This window comes from Narcine bancroftii, chromosome 1, assembly GCF_036971445.1.
Source record: "Narcine bancroftii isolate sNarBan1 chromosome 1, sNarBan1.hap1, whole genome shotgun sequence".
Lineage (NCBI taxonomy): Eukaryota > Metazoa > Chordata > Chondrichthyes > Torpediniformes > Narcinidae > Narcine > Narcine bancroftii.
In genome coordinates this window covers 352,187,626-352,209,508 of record NC_091469.1, presented here as the reverse complement: position 1 = coordinate 352,209,508, position 21,883 = coordinate 352,187,626, and the positions used below count along the sequence as shown (strand labels likewise).

At 37.4% G+C, this 21,883-nt stretch overlaps 1 protein-coding gene and 1 non-coding gene across 11 annotated transcripts in view; one reads left to right on the top strand and one right to left on the bottom strand.

Annotated features, from left to right (window-relative positions):
- Window positions 1-21,883, top strand: part of pign (phosphatidylinositol glycan anchor biosynthesis, class N) — a 136,251-nt gene that overhangs the window by 47,523 nt on the left and 66,845 nt on the right. For all 10 annotated transcript variants that reach the window (XM_069910757.1, XM_069910780.1, XM_069910764.1 and 7 more), the window contains exons 8-11: window positions 532-648; window positions 3,474-3,514; window positions 4,625-4,684; window positions 10,311-10,403. In XM_069910757.1, the coding sequence (XP_069766858.1) occupies window positions 532-648; window positions 3,474-3,514; window positions 4,625-4,684; window positions 10,311-10,403 (311 nt within the window). The remainder of the gene's footprint in view (window positions 1-531; window positions 649-3,473; window positions 3,515-4,624; window positions 4,685-10,310; window positions 10,404-21,883) is intronic.
- LOC138752127 (U6 spliceosomal RNA) lies at window positions 702-803 on the bottom strand. The gene has a single exon (XR_011350399.1). It is a non-coding gene; the product is annotated as a U6 spliceosomal RNA (small nuclear RNA).

The following is a 21,883-nucleotide window of genomic DNA, read 5'->3' as shown; positions in this document are numbered from 1 at the left end:
TCTGCTTTTCTCAATACCCTGTACCTTCTTTGTGTAACACTATGCCTTGTACTTTTTGACTTCCTGCTCTTTATTATTATTGCTCAAACTGCTGTGCTAATCTGTCTGGGTAGCACACAAAACAAAGGTTTTCACTGTTGCTTGACCATGATTTGGACTTATTGATATCTGAGCAATGGTTCAATTGTTGGCACTATCTGGGGCTTCCGCAAAATATCTGACCTTGCATCAAATTTTTATTCCCCACTCTCTTTTATAGATGTAAATGGCAGAAGGCAAGATAAAATTGGTTTTGGTGTCATTATTAAAATACCTCTCTAATAATAGCCATTTCACTTAGCTGATGAACATGGTGTGTGGGAGAACAATATTTTTTATAGATATTAGCATGTATATAAAGAAATCCAGAAGATCAGATGGCAAAAGTACCATTTCTCAGTTTCTTGATAAGTTGATTAAAACTCACTTCCTTTTCATAATGCATCTTGTCATCAGAAATGTGCCTAATTCCTGATTTCGTTGTTGATATAGGTTCCCATGGTGCAGGGCACCCTTCAGAAACCCTCACTCCTTTGGTCACATGGGGAGCTGGAATAAATGGTCCTCAGCTTGCTTCAAACCAAGAGTTTCAGGATGATTTTCTGAAAGGTGCAGTGAATTTAATTTCATATGAGCACTTATGAGCTACGTCTCTTTATTTTAAAAAAATGGAACGCTTCACGAATTTACGTGTCATCCTTGCGCAGGGGCCATGCTAATCTCTATCATTCCAATTTTAATATATGTGCTGCCGAAGCGAGCACAGCTGCGTCTCTTTATAAAAGAAAGATGTGCATTTGTATTATGATCATGGAAAATACTCAGCTAGTTTACATTGAAGTGTAATCAGTTTGATGGCATGAGAATCTCTACTGAATATGAAAAGCATTAAGTTCTCAATAAACACACTGAATTCTGTTTTGGAAATAAAATTAATTTGAAGATTGGAGTTATTCTCTTGATTATGAAATGATGAAAAATTGTGAAATTTGATGAACAATTTAAATAAACACATGATTGCTTTTGTAACACTACCTACCAGGATAAGAGTTAAAACCATTTTAGTAAGATTTTAATCCTGATATCTGAAAATATCACTGCATTGATCATAATGAGGGGAAAATATCTTGAGTTTTCTACACAAGATAAGGATCAGAGAGAGAGCTATAAGGACGAGAGCTGGAAGAGAAATTGAAGAAATCAGACATCTCGATTGGATGATGAAAGGAAGAAGATATAGAAATCTGAAGTTAACCACATTGAGGTTCAAGAATATTCTTTCTCCAATGGACAAAAATCAGTGAACCGGTGCGGACTCAAAAGGCCAACGTGGCCTGTTTCCGCTCCGTAAATTTGCAAGTACTACATTGGCTATTGGGACAGTTTGAGGCTCTGAATTGGTCATATCAATGTAAACCTTTATATATCAAGTTTAAAATTTGGAAAATGATGAGATCAATGTGTGTGATCTTAACAAATGCTGAAGTTTATTAGGATTAATGCTATTGTGATAAAAGTAGAACTCAAATCTGAGAAACAACTTGCATTTTATGAACTGAGAGAAATTCTTTTCAGAAATATGATTTAAAATGAGGTGGTAATGATCTTTTCCTTTGTATCTGTTGGATGGATCAATATAGGCAAATGTCACTATTGTAAGAAGTTAGCCACGATTTTATTGAATGGCAGAGCAAACATCAAAAACTTCTGGGTGGTTTTTTTTACAGTGGTTACAGACATGTTATTTCATATAACACTTGGTAATCACCAGTGTGGTAATCAAGTTTGAATGCTTAAAATTAATCATGTAACAAAATAATTGCTCACTTAATAGCAGTACTATTATTAGCAAGCAAATTTACATTGGGGCTGAGCAATGTAAATAAAGTGGTAAATAATATTTAAAATAATATTTTGTTTCAAAGTCAGGGAAATTCAGTATAAATGTTCATTATGCAGCAGGGTCACGATGGGAGTAAAGAGAAATGTTTTCTACTGTCAGTGATTTTGGCCACATATGTAAGAGTTCTGTACAAGATCCAGGGAGGAGATGAGAAGCTTTTATATTATGTTGCAGGCTTCAATTCAAAATGTTGATGAAAACAAATTTAATGATAACTTTCGAAAGCTAATTTAGTCTAAATGGAAAAAGAAAGCAAGTCCCTAGACAACAAAAAGCCAGTATTAATGGAATTTTATCACAGGACTAGCACAGGCATGATGGACCAAGTGGCTACCTCTTGTGGTGTGGATTTTGTGTGTGTTGCCACAAGTAAGAATATAAAAGCAACCAACCCTATTTTTGAATTTTGATTGATTTCTGACCAGAGTTTGGAAGTCATCACTATCATTCAGATAACTACCATGGGTAGGGCATCTTTTGACCAGTGACCATAGGCCCATTCCACTGTCTGCAAGACACAGGCAGGAGTAAAATACTCTGTGTTTGTCTAGATGTTTGCATTTCCAACAGATCTCAACTTCAACATCATCAAAAACAAAATAGTTTGCTTGATTGGTCCTCCAAAACATTTGTTCCCCCCATTATTGGCACACTGTCTGCAGTCCAGGCCAAGAAAAATAGTGCATTGCAATAGCCCCTTTTACACTGCCAATCTTCCTCTGAAGCAGGATAACTTTACCAGGCCTGCTGCACCTCTGGAGCCTTTCCCACTGCACCATGATTTACCATAAGTCAGCAATCCAGCATTTTAAGAGGGGCCTCACCTCCAGCGATGACAATGCAAGAGCAGGTTGTGCTTTGACACCGCCAGAAGGCGATTAGTGAGTTAATGGCCAGGCTCTGAGTCTTTCCCCCACCAAGAGTCAGAGCCCAGTTGAATTTAACTCGCTCTGCCAGTTAACCGGAATGGACCTACGCTGAATTGGCACTGTGAAAGTGGCTAATGATTCCATTAGGTTTATCCAACAGCACCTCTCGAATCCATGGCCTCTACCACGAAGAAGAACAGGGCAGCAAACACATGAGATCACAATGGATTCCTCCCCAAAGTAGGACACTGTCCTGACTTGGAAAAAGATCCCTCTATTGACCTTAAATATAAATCCCATTGTCATTGTGAGATTTCCTTCACCAAAAAGACTTGCAATGGTTTGAGGTGGCTCACCACCACATTCTCTGGGACTAACATGGATGGGCAATAAATGCTGGCCTCTTCAGCAATACCCAGATTCCACAAAGTTAATCACATTTGGATGGCTTCTTCGATCGGTGTACAAGAACAGAAACTATGGGCAGAAGGACTTCTAACATGCTTTAGTGGTCACAGTCTGCAGGCCTGAGATAAAAAATAAACTGAAGGTTCATAGTCCAGTGCATACCCATGAAATATTTTCTGATTCAGTTCTGCAACCTGCTACCATTTCGACAAGTAGCATCATCTGTTGTTTAAAATGTCTTTTGTTTCTTTCAGAATGGAAACTAAGTCACATCAGGAGGTTGGATGTAAATCAGGTAAAACATTTGTTAAGAATTGAAGGAATTTTTACACTTAGAGAAATATGATCCATGTTATTCCTCTTATTCCAAGTCAGATGGTAATAATATTTCAATTTCATCTGTTATTGTACTTGTGTGATGATCCAATATGCCAAAGCATTTTGTCCAACCATGGAAATGTTAGGGCTGATGACAAAAACTTAATCAGATTTTCATACATGCTTTGAAGAGAAAGATAGAAAAGTTCAATTAAGAAATAGCAAAGCTTTGAATCTTACAACTGAAAGAGAGGCAGCTAGTTGTGGAATGATTAAAATAGTGGGCTCAAGTCACTCATGTTGGAGGGATATTCATATCTTAGTTATAAGGCTGTAGAAAATGGAGAGAATGTGCAGTATTTGAAAAGAAGGATGATTTCCTTTTTGTTGAAGCCTGGCATAGTAGGTCATCCTATGGTAAGCAAGCAAAATGTTTACATAATTTTGGAGAAATACCATGCCTGTATTGAAGTAAAATTGTAGTTACATTTCTTAATTGCTCGCCCTCTTTCCCCCCCCTCCTCACCCCGGCTCTCCCCCTTCTTCCCCCCCACCATCACCTCGGCTCTCCCCCTTCTTCCCCCCCCCTCACCCCGGCTCTCCCCCTTCCCCCCCCCCCACCCCGGCTCTCCCCCTTCTTCCCCCCCCCCCACCCCGGCTCTCCCCCTTCTTCCCCCCCCCACGACAAGCCCTGTTCCCTCCCCCTCCTGCATTTAATTGAATTTAATAAAATGAGCTGCTGACATTATCAGCTAAGCTTTTCTCATTTGTAGCACTACATTAAAAAAAACAGGCCATTTCTGCCAACAATCCCGTCCTGCCCAATTTACACCTAATTAACCTACAACCCCTAGTACATTTCAAACAGTGGGAGGAATCTGGAAATCCTGGTGAAAATGTTCAAACTCCTTACTACTGACAGCGGGATTTGAACCCAGTCCTGATCTCTGGCACTGTTACAGTGTTGTGCTAACTGTGACATAACCATGCCTCTTGGAAAGTAATTTTAATTTCTGACTTGGAAAGTAGGAGGTTTAATTCTTTTCATTTCTGTTACTGTATATGATTTCTGTTTTGCATTGTGCAGGCTGATATTGCTCCATTGATGGCTTCTCTCATCGGAGTTCCCTTCCCCCTAAATTCTGTGGTAAGTGAAAGCTTTGTGTTCTCAGTATTTCATTCATGAGGCAGTTGATGTTGGACTTGAATTAACCATTAAAACATTGTGATTTTCTTTTATATTTTATGATGAATTTTAATTCATGAGAAGGATTGATTTTCTTTTCAATAGAGGTTTGTTGATTGTGGAAGAAATAAAAGCACGTTTAGAATTTCTGATGTTCAATTTTCCAAAGTTGAAAAGTATAATTTGAGGGCCAAACGAGGGCATGCTACTGGCAATTTTGAAAGTAAATCACAGCTTCTGTTGGCTTTAATCCTTCATTTCAGCTTGAACAATGACATCTTGTAGAGTATATTGTGGAGGCTCATGAGGTTTCTCCGTCTGGAACCTGGTGGGAGTGGGGATTGCGAAGGGTCATGTAACGTCTCTGGCTGGAGCCTTGTCAGATGTCACCTCACCTGCCAATCAAAGGTTAGATCTCTGTGGCTGATGTGTGATTGGCCCTTGCAGCTGATATGGGCAGGCCCAGCATTGAAAAAGTAGTGTGCACTCTCCCTCTCTTTCTTTCCCCAGTCTTGTGCCTTGGACTTTGCCATATGGATTCTGCCACCACATAATAACTGAACTGCAATGTTATTGAGCATTGTCTCAAGCTGGAAAAATGATCCTTCTGGGAAAATCACATTGGATCCAAGTGAGATCCTGAGCAATGGTAGAATCTTGAACCATGTAATTGAGTCATATTGTTCGGACCAAACAAACTCTGCCTGCAAACGCCTGAGATTAAATGAAAATAGTTTCTCTCACAACTAAGCCTTCCCCCTATTTCACTATTTATCCTCATAGTCACTTTTCAGTGCTGTTGACATTATATGAACATAAGAAATGGGAGCAAGAGTAGGCCAACTGGCCCGCCGAGCCAAGTGCCATTTAATGAGACCGTGGCTGATCTGATCATAGGCTCATCTCCATCTACCTGCCTTTTAAACATATCCCTTAATTCCCCTACTATGTAAAAATATTTCCAACCTTGTCTTAAATACATTTATTGAGGTAGCCTACATGACTTGAATGGGCAGTGAATTCCTTATATTCACCACCCTCTAGGAAAAGCAGTTTCTCTTCATCTCCAGCCTAAATCTCCTACCCTCAATTTTGAGGCTATGTCTCCTAGCTCTTGTCTAAATGTCTTAAAATCATTAAAATTAATTAAAATGTCAAGATTTTAAATAAAAGACCCAATGACGCTGAAATTTATGTATACATAACTAAAATGTAATTTCAACAGGTAATTTTACCATTCTACATGGCAACTGTGAAATTCCTAATTCAATTGAATGACTATCAGATTCTGTATCAGCCTAAAATGGCACATGTTTTGAGACCAGATTCTTCCATTGAAATACTGAGCATCTTTTCCCACTCAACCTCTGTAAAGTCTTGTTGTTTATCAAAGTTACAGATAGAATCCAGCCAATGTACTTGGAATGCCTGCAATGCACAAAATTGCCCACAAGATCTGACCCATTGTTTAACATTTGATTAGCACTCAAATATGGCCATCTCCCAGAAGCCATGTTCTGACAAGATCCACCTTTCTGCATCCAACCTGCCTGCTCTATCTGATTGGCTATTGATGCCCACTCCCAAACTATCAATAATGCCCTGCTTGCCTGGCCATTGTGCAACAACCCCCACCTACCTGGCCATCCCGCATCGCAGATGGGAAGATGAAGCACTGATAATCCTGTGGGCAATTGCTCATCTTTGAGGGAATACTTCTGGATTTCCAACGAACAGATTAATTAATATGTGTGACCAGCAAAGCATGATTATTGTAAGCTCATCAACAAGAGATGTATCACCCTCTGCATCTACAGTCTGTGGTATCATGGTAGACCTCCAAATAACATATTTTCATAAGTAATTTTGCTCAGTTTATACATTGGGTGTTTGCTTTGTTATTGTGTGTGAATCCATACTGGTGAGCATACTCATTTTTGTATTTGGCGTAAAGACCAAAATTTGTGGGCTGCCAAATATCTGTTCATGCTCTCTACAGTTTATAGCTCCACACTATCAAATTATTCTGTTTTATCTGTCCTGTATCCAAAATAAATGCCTTGCTACTATACAACCAAAAATAAACTGCTGGAGATATTCTGGGCCAAACAGCAACTGTGGAAGTTAAGGATTAGTCAGCATTTTGGCTTGAGACCTTGCACCAGGACTGGTGTTCATGCCCTTATAAAATGATAGAGATACTTGCCATTTACTACCCGTCACATCCTTTATCCCCACTGTAGCTACTTCTAACTTGCAACTAATTAATGACATAGTTACAAAGCTATTTTCAATCTTGTTTTCATTTTTTGCGAGTACAGGAAAGAGAACTGTGTCAAAGCCTTAGCTTTCCACCTCACTCATAGTTACAAAAAATAAAATCAACTTGATCAATTCAACAGCTTTTCTTCATAAGTTTGTGCTTCGTCCTGTTATTTGGTCTTCCTCGTCAGATTTTGACCCTGGAACATTTTCTTGTTCTTAATAGTTATTTACTGTAATCAAGGATGTGGGGGGGGGGGGGGTGCTTTTCAAAACTCGTGTGTGATTGGGTGTGACTGTGCAGTTCAAGTTCTGTGAAATGCTATGGCTGGAGCTGAAATGTCATAAACCATACAAGTAGAGGTCTTGTATCTGGGACCATGAGCAAATGAGTGTGTGCATACTCAAGATTCTTTCTTTGTCAGGTAATAAAACAAGGGTAATTTTACATGAAAAAGTGCCTTTAGCCACTCTTAAGGCAGACAGAGATTCGCCATCAGCAGAAATTGTGCCTTACAGTCAGAGAAAGAGAAGCAAAAAGAGCATATGCTTGTTGATGAATGAATACAATAAAAATTTGGATGGCTCCAGCTTAACCATCCCTCATGATGCAAGGTTTTCTTCGAAAAATAATGAGATGTGACGAGCATGTCTTTCTGCTCAGTATTTTGTGACCTCTGCATTTTTGGCCCAGGTATTTTTGTTGGCGTTCTTATTCTAACTGCTTACTTTCACGCATTGACCAGATAACCTCGTTCACATTTTATCCCCAAGTTCATCTTGATTTTACCCAATCGCAAGCAATCCTTTTCCTCCACCCATCTTGCAACTTAATACATTTCTTTTGTCTTCTTCCCAATTCTGATGAAAGGTCTTCGAAGAGAAACAATGGCTGTGTTTCACTTCCTATATATATGGATTGATCTGCTTTTTGCAGCATTTTTTGTTTTTTTTACTTCAGATTTCAAGCACCTGCAGTTTTGATAAAAACATTTTGGTGACATACTTTCCATGTTATTGTCCTAGGCTTGCTTCTTCAGCAAGCCAGGATGCTGCTGTTCAAAAAAGGCACAGAAGAGACAGTGTAACATTTCGTTGTGTAAGATTGTGTCAAATTAAATTAAAACGTACAAAATTGACAACCAGGAAAAGACCAGCTGGTCTATCAACCTGCTCAAAATTAGTTAGCTTCACTTCTCACAAAATAACAGATACAAATTAACATTTTTGTTCCTTATTAACTAATTTAAGATGAATTATCTGCGTTCACTGTTCTTCACTTTTGCAGACAGGATACATGTTGATTCACTATACGATACTGTAATGGGAGACCCAATGCTTTTTTTAGTATGTGAACTCTACCTGCTCAGACAGCCAGCTTTAGTTTGCCCATAAGTTGTTTTGACCTGTTTGATGTGCATTAACTGAAACTATGAACAATGGGAACTCTTATGTTTTTCATTACCATATATTTCAGTGTACAAATTGACCCATCCCCCTTTTCAGCCTCATTTTAAGGATTTTATGGCATATCCAGTGTACAAGCTGACCCCAATTTTCTGGCACCTGAGGTGCCCTGTTGACTGACGTAAAGTCACCCCCGAAAGATCGCAATGCTTGAGATGGGCAGTTGACCAGCGTTTGCATCGACCCCCCCCCCCCATAGATCACACAGATTAATCAGCTGGGCATTGGCTGGAGATGATCAAGAAGCATGTGATGAAAATAGGAAGCAAGCTTTAAGTTGAAATTGATAGAAAAGGCCAAGAAAACCAACAACAGCACTGCTGCAAGAAATTTTGACATGTATGAGACTGGAGAAAGAAAGAATAGACTTTAAGAAACATACTAAAAAGGCATATTCTTTGAGAAAATGAATTGCTCCTTGGCCAGAGTTAGAAAATCACATTGCAGAATGGGTACATGAACAGAGACAAGATTGCTGCATAGTCCCCAAAATAAACTAAGAATATTTGCACTGCATTGGGCCAAGTCTCACCCAGACCTCAGTGATGATTTTGAGGCTACAGAAGGCTGGTGGAATAGTTAATCTGGTATTATGTCAAAAAACAAAAATTCCACAGAAACTACTAAAAGATCTTGATCCAAAAATTATAAATTTTCACCAGTTTATTATGCGGAACAGGCAGAAACACCAGTTTACTTTGACAAATAATGGAAACATGGACGAAATCCCCATGAATTTCAACATAATAGGTAATAGAACAGTGGAATGGAAAGGTGTTAAAACTGCAAATTAGAAGTACAGCCCATGAAAGGACCAGGTTTACTGTGGTGTTATCGTGCATATCTGATAGGATGAAGTTAAGACCCATGGTAATCTTAAAATGCAAAATTAAACCTAAAATAAAATTTCCTCCTGGTATTTTTGTACATTTTCATTAAAATGATAGATGGATGAAAATGGTGTAAAACTACGGATCGACAATGTGTAACAGGCGGTTTATGCAAAGAATAGAGTTTCGTAGCCACTTAACTGAGAAGACTAAAAGTAGATTAGCACTATATAATACTTACATGGTGGTTTCATGTCTATATTGCAACCTCACGATGTCTGCTTGAACAACCCATTCAAAGATCATGGGCGTGAGGAATAGAATACATGATGTCGAGTGCAGAAAAGTCGTTTTCAAAAGGCGGGGAAATGTGTGCTGTATTACTTGATATGCTGTGTAACTTCTTGCTCAAGGCATGGGACCAAGTTAAAGTAGAGACTGATTAAAATTATTTGAAAAATGCGGTATTTTTTGTGCAATTGATGGTACAAAAGATTATTTATTGACTTTGACGACAAAGCTGAAACCACCTCATCAGATACAGACTGATGACAGTGATTTTAAACAGTGAGAGTATGGATGTGCTTGCTGCATCTTTGCTTCAGACAAGAATAGCGAGAGTGATTTTAAAGGGTCCTCAATGTGTTGTTTTCAGACATTGATAGCAATTTTGAAAGGTGCTAATTGTGTTGTTTTCAACAAAAATCTCAATGAAAATCTGTCACATTCAGTTTTTTTTTTTTGGTTTATCAAGGGTCGACTTATACGCCGGATCAGCACAGATTGGATTTTCAGCTGAATTTAAGGACTTAAAAGTATATCTGCCGTATAAGTCAACCCCCATTTTTTTTGATAGATTTTTTTGGGTTCCGCAACTCGAATTACATGGAAATACTGTAATTTATTTTTGTATTTCGAATAAAGTGACTTTTATCACATACAAAAGAGTTCATTTAAAAAAAAGTTTTGAATGTTCTACATATTTTGTTTGTCTCACAGCTTAATTTGTTGTATGTATTTTTTGATAGGGCATTTTGCCTTTGGACTATTTAAACAACAGTGATCACTTTAAAGCTGAATCCATGCTTACAAATGCTATGCAAATATTGGAACAATTTAAGGTATGAAATTTATTGTTTTAAGTAGCAGTTTTGTTTAGTGTTTAGATATATATTAAGCACCCATATTGTTTCTGGCGTGTTCCTTAATCACTTCTCAATCTTTCTAGATAACATAGATTTATGTTGATGAGCTGAAATTATGAAATTCAAAACACTTGAGTTAAATTTGCAGAACTTGAAAAGTGGCCTGCCATTTGTTTCTGGGTCAAAATAACAACATATGAATTAGAATTAACTGTGTGCATTTACTTTTGTTTGAAAAGTGAAGTGAAGCTTTTGGCTCCATGGCAGCATTTTTTTTTAGAAACTAGTTGGGATCATTACTCCCATTCCTGTTGAACACAGTACTGCTCAGTACTGTCCTGTTCCATATCAAGAGGCATTCTGAGGTGGGGGTGATGCAGCTATGGAAGATGTGGTTTTCCTTCAATATTCTTTGGTGGAATTCCCACGAACCTTGTAAGAATATTTATTTTCCCTGTTTTATGGCATTTTGCAGAAAGGGTGGTTAGTCCGAATGGGGGGAGGTGAGTTATTTGGTTCCATAATATAGAGAGCTTCTTAGAAGTTTGACTTTTCACCAGTTTAGCCCTGAACATCTGCCTTAACATCCTTGTTCCTTCCTCTACTTTATGGAGCTGACTTATCTACTCCAACAGCAAATTGTTGCAAAGGCCCCCTGCACTGTACTCAATTTACCATTTAGTTCAGCCAGGGCTGCTCCTCTATCTTAACTGCAAGATCCTGCTTAGTCCCAAATCTGTTGATTTCCCCATGGTCTAAAATGCCATTAATTTTGAATTTCTGCACATTCATAGCCCTCAGCAAAAAGAAATGTCAGTGCTTCACAATTCCTGCATGCAGAAATTACTTTTCAGTCATAAATGATTTTCCTCTAACTTTCTCTAACAATGTCAAGACAAAGCACATGAAGGAGACAGAGGGAAGGGAGGTACGTGGGGGGCTTGGCATGACGGCATAGTTGGAAGACATGGAAATAAGCCTCTTCCGGCAGAATTAATTAAAAACCGACCAAAAAGAGTGTTCTTGAAATTTTAACAAACTTGAAAGCTTTTTGAATTATCTATTATATCATGGCTTCAAAGAAAGGATAATTTCAAACAACTGAGAAGATGGTCACTAAAGAGGTCATTATAGCAGAAGAAGTTGGGTCTACCTTGATGATGGAGCCTCGATCTCAAGTTCCTTCACCCTCGAGATCAACTCAAGCTGTGAAGACCTGGATCCATACCATCCTGGCTCCATCCCTTTGGGAGTCCAGAAGAAGACGATGGAACTCCAAACTTCACAGGAACAACTGCACTTGTGCACAACGGAACAAGCTGTTTCCCTATGGGGAACAGCTGAATCAATCAAAGCTGTTGTCAGTAGCATTGGTAGTCAGACACAGCAGCTGGTTCAACTGGAAGTGATTCAAATGAACAAAGGGATGAAGATGGAGACAAAGAGGAAGAAAAAGGATATGAAAAATTGGAGGGAGCAGGAGCATTGTTGAAAAGGATAGATTTTTGTGATTTTTATCAGGAAACAAATTCAAGAATTTTTAGATATAAATACTAATTCAGTAGATAATAAATTTATTTTATGGGCTGTTTTGAAGGTGTATTTATGAGGTCAGATAATAAATTATTCAGCTAAAATTAAGAAAGATTATACTAAAGAAGTTGATCAACTGAAAAATGAAATAGTGAGTTTGGAAAAGGATTTGAAGAAAAAGGCTTCTGATGAGAAAAAGGGAAAGTTTAATAAAGAAAACACATTACAGGTACACAATCCTTTATCCGGACATCTAAAATCTGGAAAGCTCCAAAAACTGGCCATTTTTTCCTGGTGCTAGTACACCGGAGGGAGAGAGAAACAGCGTGACTAGGTTGGGCAGGGGAAGAGGGATAGCAGAGCGACTCGGGTGGGCGGGGAGGAGAGAGATGGCAGCGCAACTCAGGTGGGCGAGGTGGGAGAGAGACGGCAGTGCGACTTTGGTGGGCAAGGGGGGAGAGACGGCAGCACGGCTTGGGCAGGCAGGAGAGAGACATGCCAGTGCGACTGGAAAGGGGTTGATACGGTAGCACAATTTGGGTGGGCTTAAATCTGGGACAGCTGGCTTTCGTTCTGAAATCCGGAAAAATCCAAAATTCAGAGCACACTGTCCCCCAAGGGTTCCAGGTAAAGGATTGTGTACCTGTATTATAGTGTGATTCAGATTTATAGAATGCAAAAATTAATAGAGCGAACTAAATAAAAGTATTATGAATTGGAAGAAAGACCTCATAAAGTTCTTGCTTCACAATTGGAAACAACACATTTTTAGAACAATTACTGCAATTAAGAAGAATTCAAAGAAGATTATAGGCCTCAAGAAATAATCAATTTATGGGAGGAGTCACGTGATGGAGTAGTGGCCAGTAGGGTAAAACCAGCCCTCTCCAGAAAAGAAGAAAAAAGTTAAGAAAAGACAAAGTTAAATAAATACAAAATATAAGAAATAAAAGATAAAGTTGCAGAGAAGAGAAAGAAAATGGCACCTAAGAAGGAAAAAGTAAAAACAACGGGAAAAAAAGAAAAGACACCAGAAGAGACCCGACAAAGTGAGACAAGCTACTCATCAGAAAAACCAGAAGAGACACAGATACAAAGAAGAAAAGATGAAGACACAAACACAGGTACAGATACAGAAGAAGACCAAGATCTTCATGGAGAGGTAGAAGGTAAAACAGATGGACAGAATATAGATAAAGCTTTTTTTGAAGAAAAAATGAGAGCATTAAAAGAATGGTTATCATGAAAATTTAGTACAATTAAAAGAAAAATGAAAAGAACAGAAGATAAAATGCAAGGATTAGAGTTAGTCATGACAGAAATAGGGAAAAGAGTAGAAAATGTGGAAGAACGAGAAATGGCTGTAGAAATGGAAGTAAATGACTTAAGGGGAAAATTGGAAGAAAGTGACCAAAAAAAATTAAAAAATTAAAGAGACACAACAGTTGTTATCTCAGAAAATTATAGTAGGCGAAACAACATAAAAATAGTGGGCCTAAAGGAAGATGAAGAAGGCACAGATATGAAGGAATTTATAAAAGAATGGATCCCGAAGGTCCTGGGAATGACAGCAATGCAGGAAGGAAAGGAAATAGAAAGGGCACACAGAAGACTAATTCCAAAACCACAGACACATCAAAAACCAAGATCCATTTTAGTAAAATTTTTGAGATATACGACAAGAGAAAATATATTGGAGAGGGCAAGTAATAAAATTAGAGAAGACAATAAACTATTGGAATACAAGGGTTAAAAAAAATTTTTTTGCCCAGACATATGTTTTGAACTCTTAAAGAAGAGGAAGGAGTTTAATACAGCAAAATCGATCCTATGGGAAAAAGGTTATAAATTCCTGTTAAGACATCCAACTGTGCTTAAAATATTTAACCCCGGGGAGCAAAACAGACTGTTCTTGGATCTGGACGAAGCACAAGGATTTGCAGAACGCTTGCAGGACAGAAGGAAAGAAGAAGAGATGTAAATAAGAATTAAGAATGGCGATAAAATATATATAAAGATGAAAAAACAATGTATATGTAAAGAACAAAAGAAGGGAAAGAGAGGGAAGGAAGGAAGTAAAGGAAAAAAGGGAGAATTCTGTTATAAAATAAAAAGTGTTTTCTGGGGGTGTTGGGGGGGGAGAGAATAACCGTCACTGCGAAATCAGTTGACGCTTGTGAGCAGGCTCGCAATCCAAATGGAAAGGGGAGTTGTGGTTGTCCGGCAAGGGATAAGGGGCAACTCAGAGAGGGGGGGGAATATTTAGGTTTAAGGGAATATTGGATGTGGGAGTTGTTGGAATATTTTATGTTTTAAATGTGTTGTCATACATTGAGTTTAAAAAGGGAAAACTGAGAGATGAAAATGGGGAAAAGGGAGATGGTGGTGGTGAGGAAGTGGAAATGAGGTGTAAACAGGATATGAGATGGTCACGTTGAACTATATGACTATAAACATTAATGGAATACATAACCAAATTAAAAGGAATAGGCTATTAAATTTACTGAAAAAAAAGATAACATTTGTGCAGGAAATGCATCTAACTGAAGTGGAACATAACAAATTAAAGAGATACTGGGTAGGACATGTAGCGGCAGCATCGTATAATTCAAAATCCAGAGGTGTAGCTATATTAATTAATAAAAATGTACCAATCAAAATAGAGGAGGAAATAATAGATCCAGCAGGGAGGTATGTAATGATAAAGTGTCAGATATATTCAGAATTTTGGAATTTGCTCAATATATATGCACCTAATGAGGATCAAAAGTTTATGCAAGATATTTTTTTGAAGATTGTAGATACACAAGGAAATATATTGATCGGAGGGGATTTTAACCTTAATTTGGAATCAATGTTGGATAAAACTGGACAAAAGACTAGTAAAAAGAATAAAGTGGCTAAATTTATGGTTAAATCAATGCAGGAAATGAAACTTATGGATATATGGAGGAGGCAGCACCCAAGGGAGAAGGAATACTCATATTATTCAAGTAGGCATAAAACATACTCAAGGATTGATATGTTTTTGTTGTCGGTCCATATTCAAGGGAGAGTTAGGAAAACTGAATATAAAGCTAGATTGCTATCTGATCACTCACCCCTGTTATTAGAACTGCAGGACATCCCACCAAAAACATATAGATGGAGGTTAAACTCCATGCTACTTAAAAGGCAGGAATTTAGAGAGTTTATTGAACGCCAAATTAAAACATATTTTGAAATAATCAGTGAAATACAAATTTATATTATGGGACGCAATGAAAGCCTTCATTAGAGGGCAGATAATAAGTTATGTAACTAAGATGAAAAAGGACTACAATCAGGAAATAGAGCAGTTGGAAAGGGAGATAGTAAGTACAGAAAAGGAACTAGTAAAAAGTGATGATATAACGAAAAGGAGAGAATTGGCGGACAAAAAAATAAAATACGAAACATTACAAACGTACAAGACGGAAATAATGAAAATAAAGCAAAAGTATTATGAACTGGGAGAAAAAAAAACACATAAAATATTAGCCTGGCAACTTAAAACAGAACAAGGTAAAAAAACGATACTGGCATCAAGGAAAATGGACAAACAAATTACATATAACCCAATAGAGATTAATGAGAACTTTAAGGAATTTTATGAACAATTATACCAAACTGAGAATGAGGGGAAAGATGATAAAATAGAAGCGTTTTTAGCTAAAATTGAACTGCTGAAATTGCAAGAAGAGGAACAAAACAAACTAATAAAACCATTTGAAATAGAGGAAATACAGGATATATTAAAAAAGCTGCTGAACAATAAAACACCAGGAATGGATGGATTTCCAATAGAATTCTATAAAACATCTGAAGAGTTATTAATTCCTCCTCTCCTGGAAGTAATGAACCAGATAGAAGAAACACAAAACTTTCCAGATTCATGTAAGACAGCAATAATTACAGTAATACCAAAGACGGGGTAGTATCCACTAACACCAGCATCATATAGACCAATATCTCTACTTAATTCAGATTATAAAATGATAGCACAATTATTAGCAAACAGATTGGCCGACTGTGTACCAAATATAGTAAAACAAGATCAAACTGGATTTATTAAGAAAAGACAAACAGCGTTTGTAAATTTATTAATTTAATTCATACAGTTCAAGGAAATAAGATACCAACAGTGGCTGTTGCTTTAGACACAGAAAAAGCCTTTGACAGAGTAGAGTGGAAATACTTATTCAAAGTATTACAGAGGTTCAATCTTCCAGAAAAATATATTAATTGGATTAAAGCATTATATAATGGACCATTTGCGAAGGTAACAGTAAATGGATATGTATCGAACTAATTTAAATTAAGTAGGTCAACTAGACAGGGGTTTCCATTATCCCCCTCATGGTTTGCTTTAGCAATAGATCAATTGGCAGAACTGATAAGAACAGAAAATAAAATAAAAGGGATAAAAATAAAGGAGAAGGAGTATCAAATCAGTTTATTTGCAGATGACATCATAGTATACTTAACAGAACCAGAAATATCAATAAAAGAATTAAGTAAGAAATTGAGGGACTATGGAGAAATATTGGGGTACAAGATCAACGCAAATAAGAGTGAAGTGATGCCAATGAGTAATGCGAATTATACAGAATTTAAAAAAAGAATCACCATTTAAAAGGCAAACACAAGCAATCCAATATCTAGGTATTAGGTTAGATAATAACTTAAGCCGCCTGTACAAACTAAATTATCAGCCACTAATAAAGAAATTGCAGGAAGACTGAGAACATTGGAAAATGGAAGAGAGCCTGTGAATACAGCAATGGTACATGGAAATGAATAAATGTATTCCATTGGACAAAGTAACATATAATTTAAAAAATAAAGTCACATTATTTAAACAAATTTGGGAACCATAACAGAGAGGTCTTGCCTCAGACCTCCACCCCCTAAAATGATAAGAAGACAAAACGACTTGATTCAGTGTGTAAAAGTAGATGACACATTTTTCTTGTTTATTTTTCATTGTGTGATGACATTGTTTTATGGTTTTATTGTATATGTTGAATATTTATTGGTTTTGGAGGAGGAGGGAAGGTGGGGGGGGGGGGAAGGGAGAAAATGCCAGTGTGTATATTTAATGAGAAACATTTGTATATATTTTGGTTGATATGATTCACAGTGTGAAAAATTTTAAAAAGAAATAATCAATTTATTTAAGTATTTTTATTTTAATTTATAAAGATTTGAGCCTAATAATGATGAGGTTAAAATTGAGAATATTATATCTCAAGTTCATCTACTTTGAATTATCAAGATCAAAAAGAATTAGATGCTCCATTTATGGCAAGAGAAGTTAGTGATTTATTGAGTTAATTGCAAAGTGGTAAGTCACCAAGGGAGGGTGGTTTTCCATTTGAATTTTATAAGAAATTTAAGGATCTTTTAATATATCCTTTTTTGTAGGTGTTAAAACAAGCAGCAGAGAACTATTCCCTACCAGAATCTTTCTCAAATGCAATTATTGCTGTTATACCTAAGAAAGATAGAGAACCATTAAAAACTGAATCTTATAGGCCAATATCTTTGTTAAATGCTGATTATAAAATTATTGCAAAAATTTTGGCAAAGAGTAACCTACCAAATTTAATTCATATGGATCAAACAGGGTTTGTCAAAAAGTGACAATCTGCTGTTAATGTTGCTCGATTGATTAGTTTAATACATTTAACTCAGAAGAGGGGTGATTTATCAGTGGCTGAGAAGGCCTGTGGTATGTTAGAATGGAACTATTTGTTTAAGGTATTTTTAAAAAATTGTTTTGGATTCCTATTTATGAATTGGATTAAAACTTTATATAAAAATCCGTCTTCTAAAGGTGTAGCTAACGGACAAATTTTTTATGCTTTTCAATTAACTAGATCAAGTAGACAAGGATGTCCTTTGTTTATTTTAGCAATAGAACCTTTAGCAGCATTAATAAGACAAGATTCTAAGATTAAGGATATAAAGGTTAATCTGGAAGAATTTAAGATTAAATTATTTGCTGATTATGTTTTGGTTTATATGACAGATCCTATAAATTCTGTGTATCAATTATAAAATTTGAAGAATATGGTGAAATATCAGGCTGCAAGATTAATTGGGACAAAAGTGAAATTATGCCCTTGGTTAAGGGTGAATTTACTCAATGTAGGAAATTTGCTTGATTTAAGCGGCCAGAGGATGGAATTAAGTATTTGGGGATTAAGGTTGATACTGATTTAAATCAGTGGATCTCAACCTTTTTCTTTCCTCTCACATACCACTTTAAGAAATCCTTATGCCATAGGTGCTCTGTGAATAGTAAGGGATTGCTTAAGGTGGTTTGTGAGTGGAAAGGGAAGGTTGAAAATCATTGCTCTAGACCCAATTGTTACTGAAATATTTTGCTTGAGAAAAATTGTCATTGGCCTATTTCCTTTGGAGTTATGAAACCATGCACATAATGAGTCAATTAGGTATGATTAAAACAGTGGTTTTCAAACTTTTCCTTTCTACTCACTACCACCTTAAGCAATCCCTTATTAATCACAGAGTACCTATGGCATAGGGAATAAAAATGATATGTGAGTGGAAAGAAAAAAGTGAGAACCACTGATTTAAATAATCTGTATACATTGAACTATTTATCTTAACAAAATTAAAGAAGATTTGAATAGGTGGAATAATTTACCTATAACTTTCATACGAAGAGTTAATTGTATAAAGATGAATATTTTTTCAAGAGTTCAATATCTTTTTCAGTCAATTCCTCTTTTGATTCCCAAAAAAAAAAATTAAGGATTTACTTTTGAGTGTTAGAAATTTTTCATGGAAAGGAAAAATGGCAAGTTTTTATTTGGGAAAAATTGACTTGGAAGTTTGAATTGGGAGGTTTGCAACTTCCAAATTTTAAGAATTATGATAAGGCAGCTCAGTTGAAATTTATTAATGTAATGTTTAATGTAAATAAAATTCCAGCTTGGGTTAAAATAGAATTAAGTAAACTAGGAGAAAGTAATATATAGGATTTTATTTATAAGTGGAATTCAAAAGTGTTAGTAGGAAATAGAGATACACCTGTTTTGAAACATTTGATTAAATTATGGAATAAAATAGATTATGAAATAGATTGAAAAGGTTTAATTTCTCAAAGAATGCTTTTATATCAAAATAGACTTATTCCATTTTTGTGGATTTGGAGTAGGATGGGTATTAAGAAAATAGAACATTGTTTTGAAATTGGCAGATTTATTAAGTTTGATTGAATGAAGAATAAATTTAATGTCCCAAATAATACCTTGTTTTGTTATTACCAAGTTAAGGCTTTCTTGGTTGATAAATTAGGTCCTGGTTTGACTTTAATTCTGGTTCATTCTGTCAAGGTATTGATTTGTAAAGGCAATGTGAATAAGTTTATTTCTGTGATGTATAAATTACTCCAAAAAGAAGCTCCTAAATTAGGAATGCATAAATTGAGTTTGTAGTGGCTGCTACTGCTGGAGAGGTTACGCTCAAAGAAGAGACACACATTACAAGAGTGAATTCAATATTGATTTATTGTGCTGGGAGCTCTGCTTATAAAGGGCTCAGAAGTCCCTCTCTGACATCATCATGCCACCTGACTGGTGGCATTACAATCTGCTTCTTGGGATTGGTCATTTAGTGCTACCCAGGGAGCGGCCAATCATAAGCCCCTCTCATCCCCGGGCATGGCTGTTTCCCTAGCTCTATCCGATGGGCTTCCGTTGGCCAGCCCATCAGAGTGAAGCTCTGCAGCCGCATTCTGCTGAGTCAAGTGCCAACTTCGAACCGTGTAGCCCATCTCAGCTGGCTGTGTAGGCTGTGGGCTCCCGGTGTCGGATTGCCACTCCCAGGTGTGGCGCATTTGGTGGCCCGCTACAAGATCAAGATGGGAAGTTGACTGAAATATACAAATATACGAGAATGATTGAATGTAAAGAAAATATGACAAATTATTAATGTTAGGGATAGATTGGTTCAATACAATTTTTTGCGTCAATTATATTTAACGCCTCAAAAATTAAAAAAATAATTGAACCCTACATTATCAGATTTATATTTTAGATGTGGTCAGGAAGTCGGTTCTTTTTTGCATTCTACTGGAAAATAATAAGGGTTAAACTCCCACAGGATCTAATGTTATTTTTCCTGGGTATTATTAAAGGGATGAGACCTAAAGTGAGGTTAACTATGTATCAAATTGAATTTATGAGTTGCTCTGGCTGTTTCTAAGAAGAGCATAGCCATTACTTGGAAATCAGATACAGATTTAGGGATGGAGAGATGGCAGGCTGAACTATATAGCTGTATTCCACTTGACAGGATAACATAATTTACATTATATCAATTTTTTTGGAAAATATGGCACCTATAGTTGCAGTATGTTGATTTGAAAATTTAATTGACTCTCTAAAGGTCCCTCCAGTTGGAAATTCCTGTCTTCATTATTAATGTTGAGGTTTTATGATATGATTTTATGATTTTGTTTTCTTGACATTCTCCAGTTTTTATTTTTCTCTTTTTTTTCTTGGTATATTCTGATGGGGAGGGGGAGTGGAGGGGGGGGGGGGGTCTACATATATATTCCACGTGTATAATTTTTGTAGTTTTATTGAATATGTATACATTGATGTGATTCCCCTGTAGGCGAGAAATCAGACTGCTCAAACTACAGGGGAATCACGTTGCTCTCCATTGCAGGCAAAATCTTCGCTAGGATTCTACTAAATAGAATAATACCTAGTGTCGCCGAGAATATTCTCCCAGAATCACAGTGCGGCTTTCGCGCAAACAGAGGAACCACTGACATGGTCTTTGCCCTCAGACAGCTCCAAGAAAAGTGCAGAGAACAAAACAAAGGACTCTACATCACCTTTGTTGACCTCACCAAAGCCTTCGACACCGTGAGCAGGAAAGGGCTTTGGCAAATACTAGAGCGCATCGGATGTCCCCCAAAGTTCCTCAACATGATTATCCAACTGCACGAAAACCAACAAGGTCGGGTCAGATACAGCAATGAGCTCTCTGAACCCTTCTCCATTAACAATGGCGTGAAGCAAGGCTGTGTTCTGGCACCAACCCTCTTTTCAATCTTCTTCAGCATGATGCTGAACCAAGCCATGAAAGACCCCAACAATGAAGACGCTGTTTACATCTGGTACTGCACGGATGGCAGTCTCTTCAATCTGAGGGGCCTGCAAGCTCACACCAAGACACAAGAGAAACTTGTCCGTGAACTACTCTTTGCAGATGATGCCGCTTTAGTTGCCCATTCAGAGCCAGCTCTTCAGCGCTTGACGTCCTGCTTTGCGGAAACTGCCAAAATGTTTGGCCTGGAAGTCAGCCTGAAGAAAACTGAGGTCCTCCATCAGCCAGCTCCCCACCATGACTACCAGCCCCCCCACATCTCCATCGGGCACACAAAACTCAAAACGGTCAACCAGTTTACCTATCTCGGCTGCACCATTTCATCAGATGCAAGGATCGACAATGAGATAGACAACAGACTCGCCAAGGCAAATAGCGCCTTTGGAAGACTACACAAAAGAGTCTGGAAAAACAACCAACTGAAAAACCTCACAAAGATAAGCGTATACAGAGCCGTTGTCATACCCACACTCCTGTTCGGCTCCGAATCATGGGTCCTCTACCGGCACCACCTACGGCTCCTAGAACGCTTCCACCAGCGTTGTCTCCGCTCCATCCTCAACATCCATTGGAGCGCTTACACCCCTAACGTCGAAGTACTCGAGATGGCAGAGGTCGACAGCATCGAGTCCACGCTGCTGAAGATCCAGCTGCGCTGGATGGGTCACGTCTCCAGAATGGAGGACCATCGCCTTCCCAAGATCGTATTATATGGCGAGCTCTCCACTGGCCACCGTGACAGAGGTGCACCA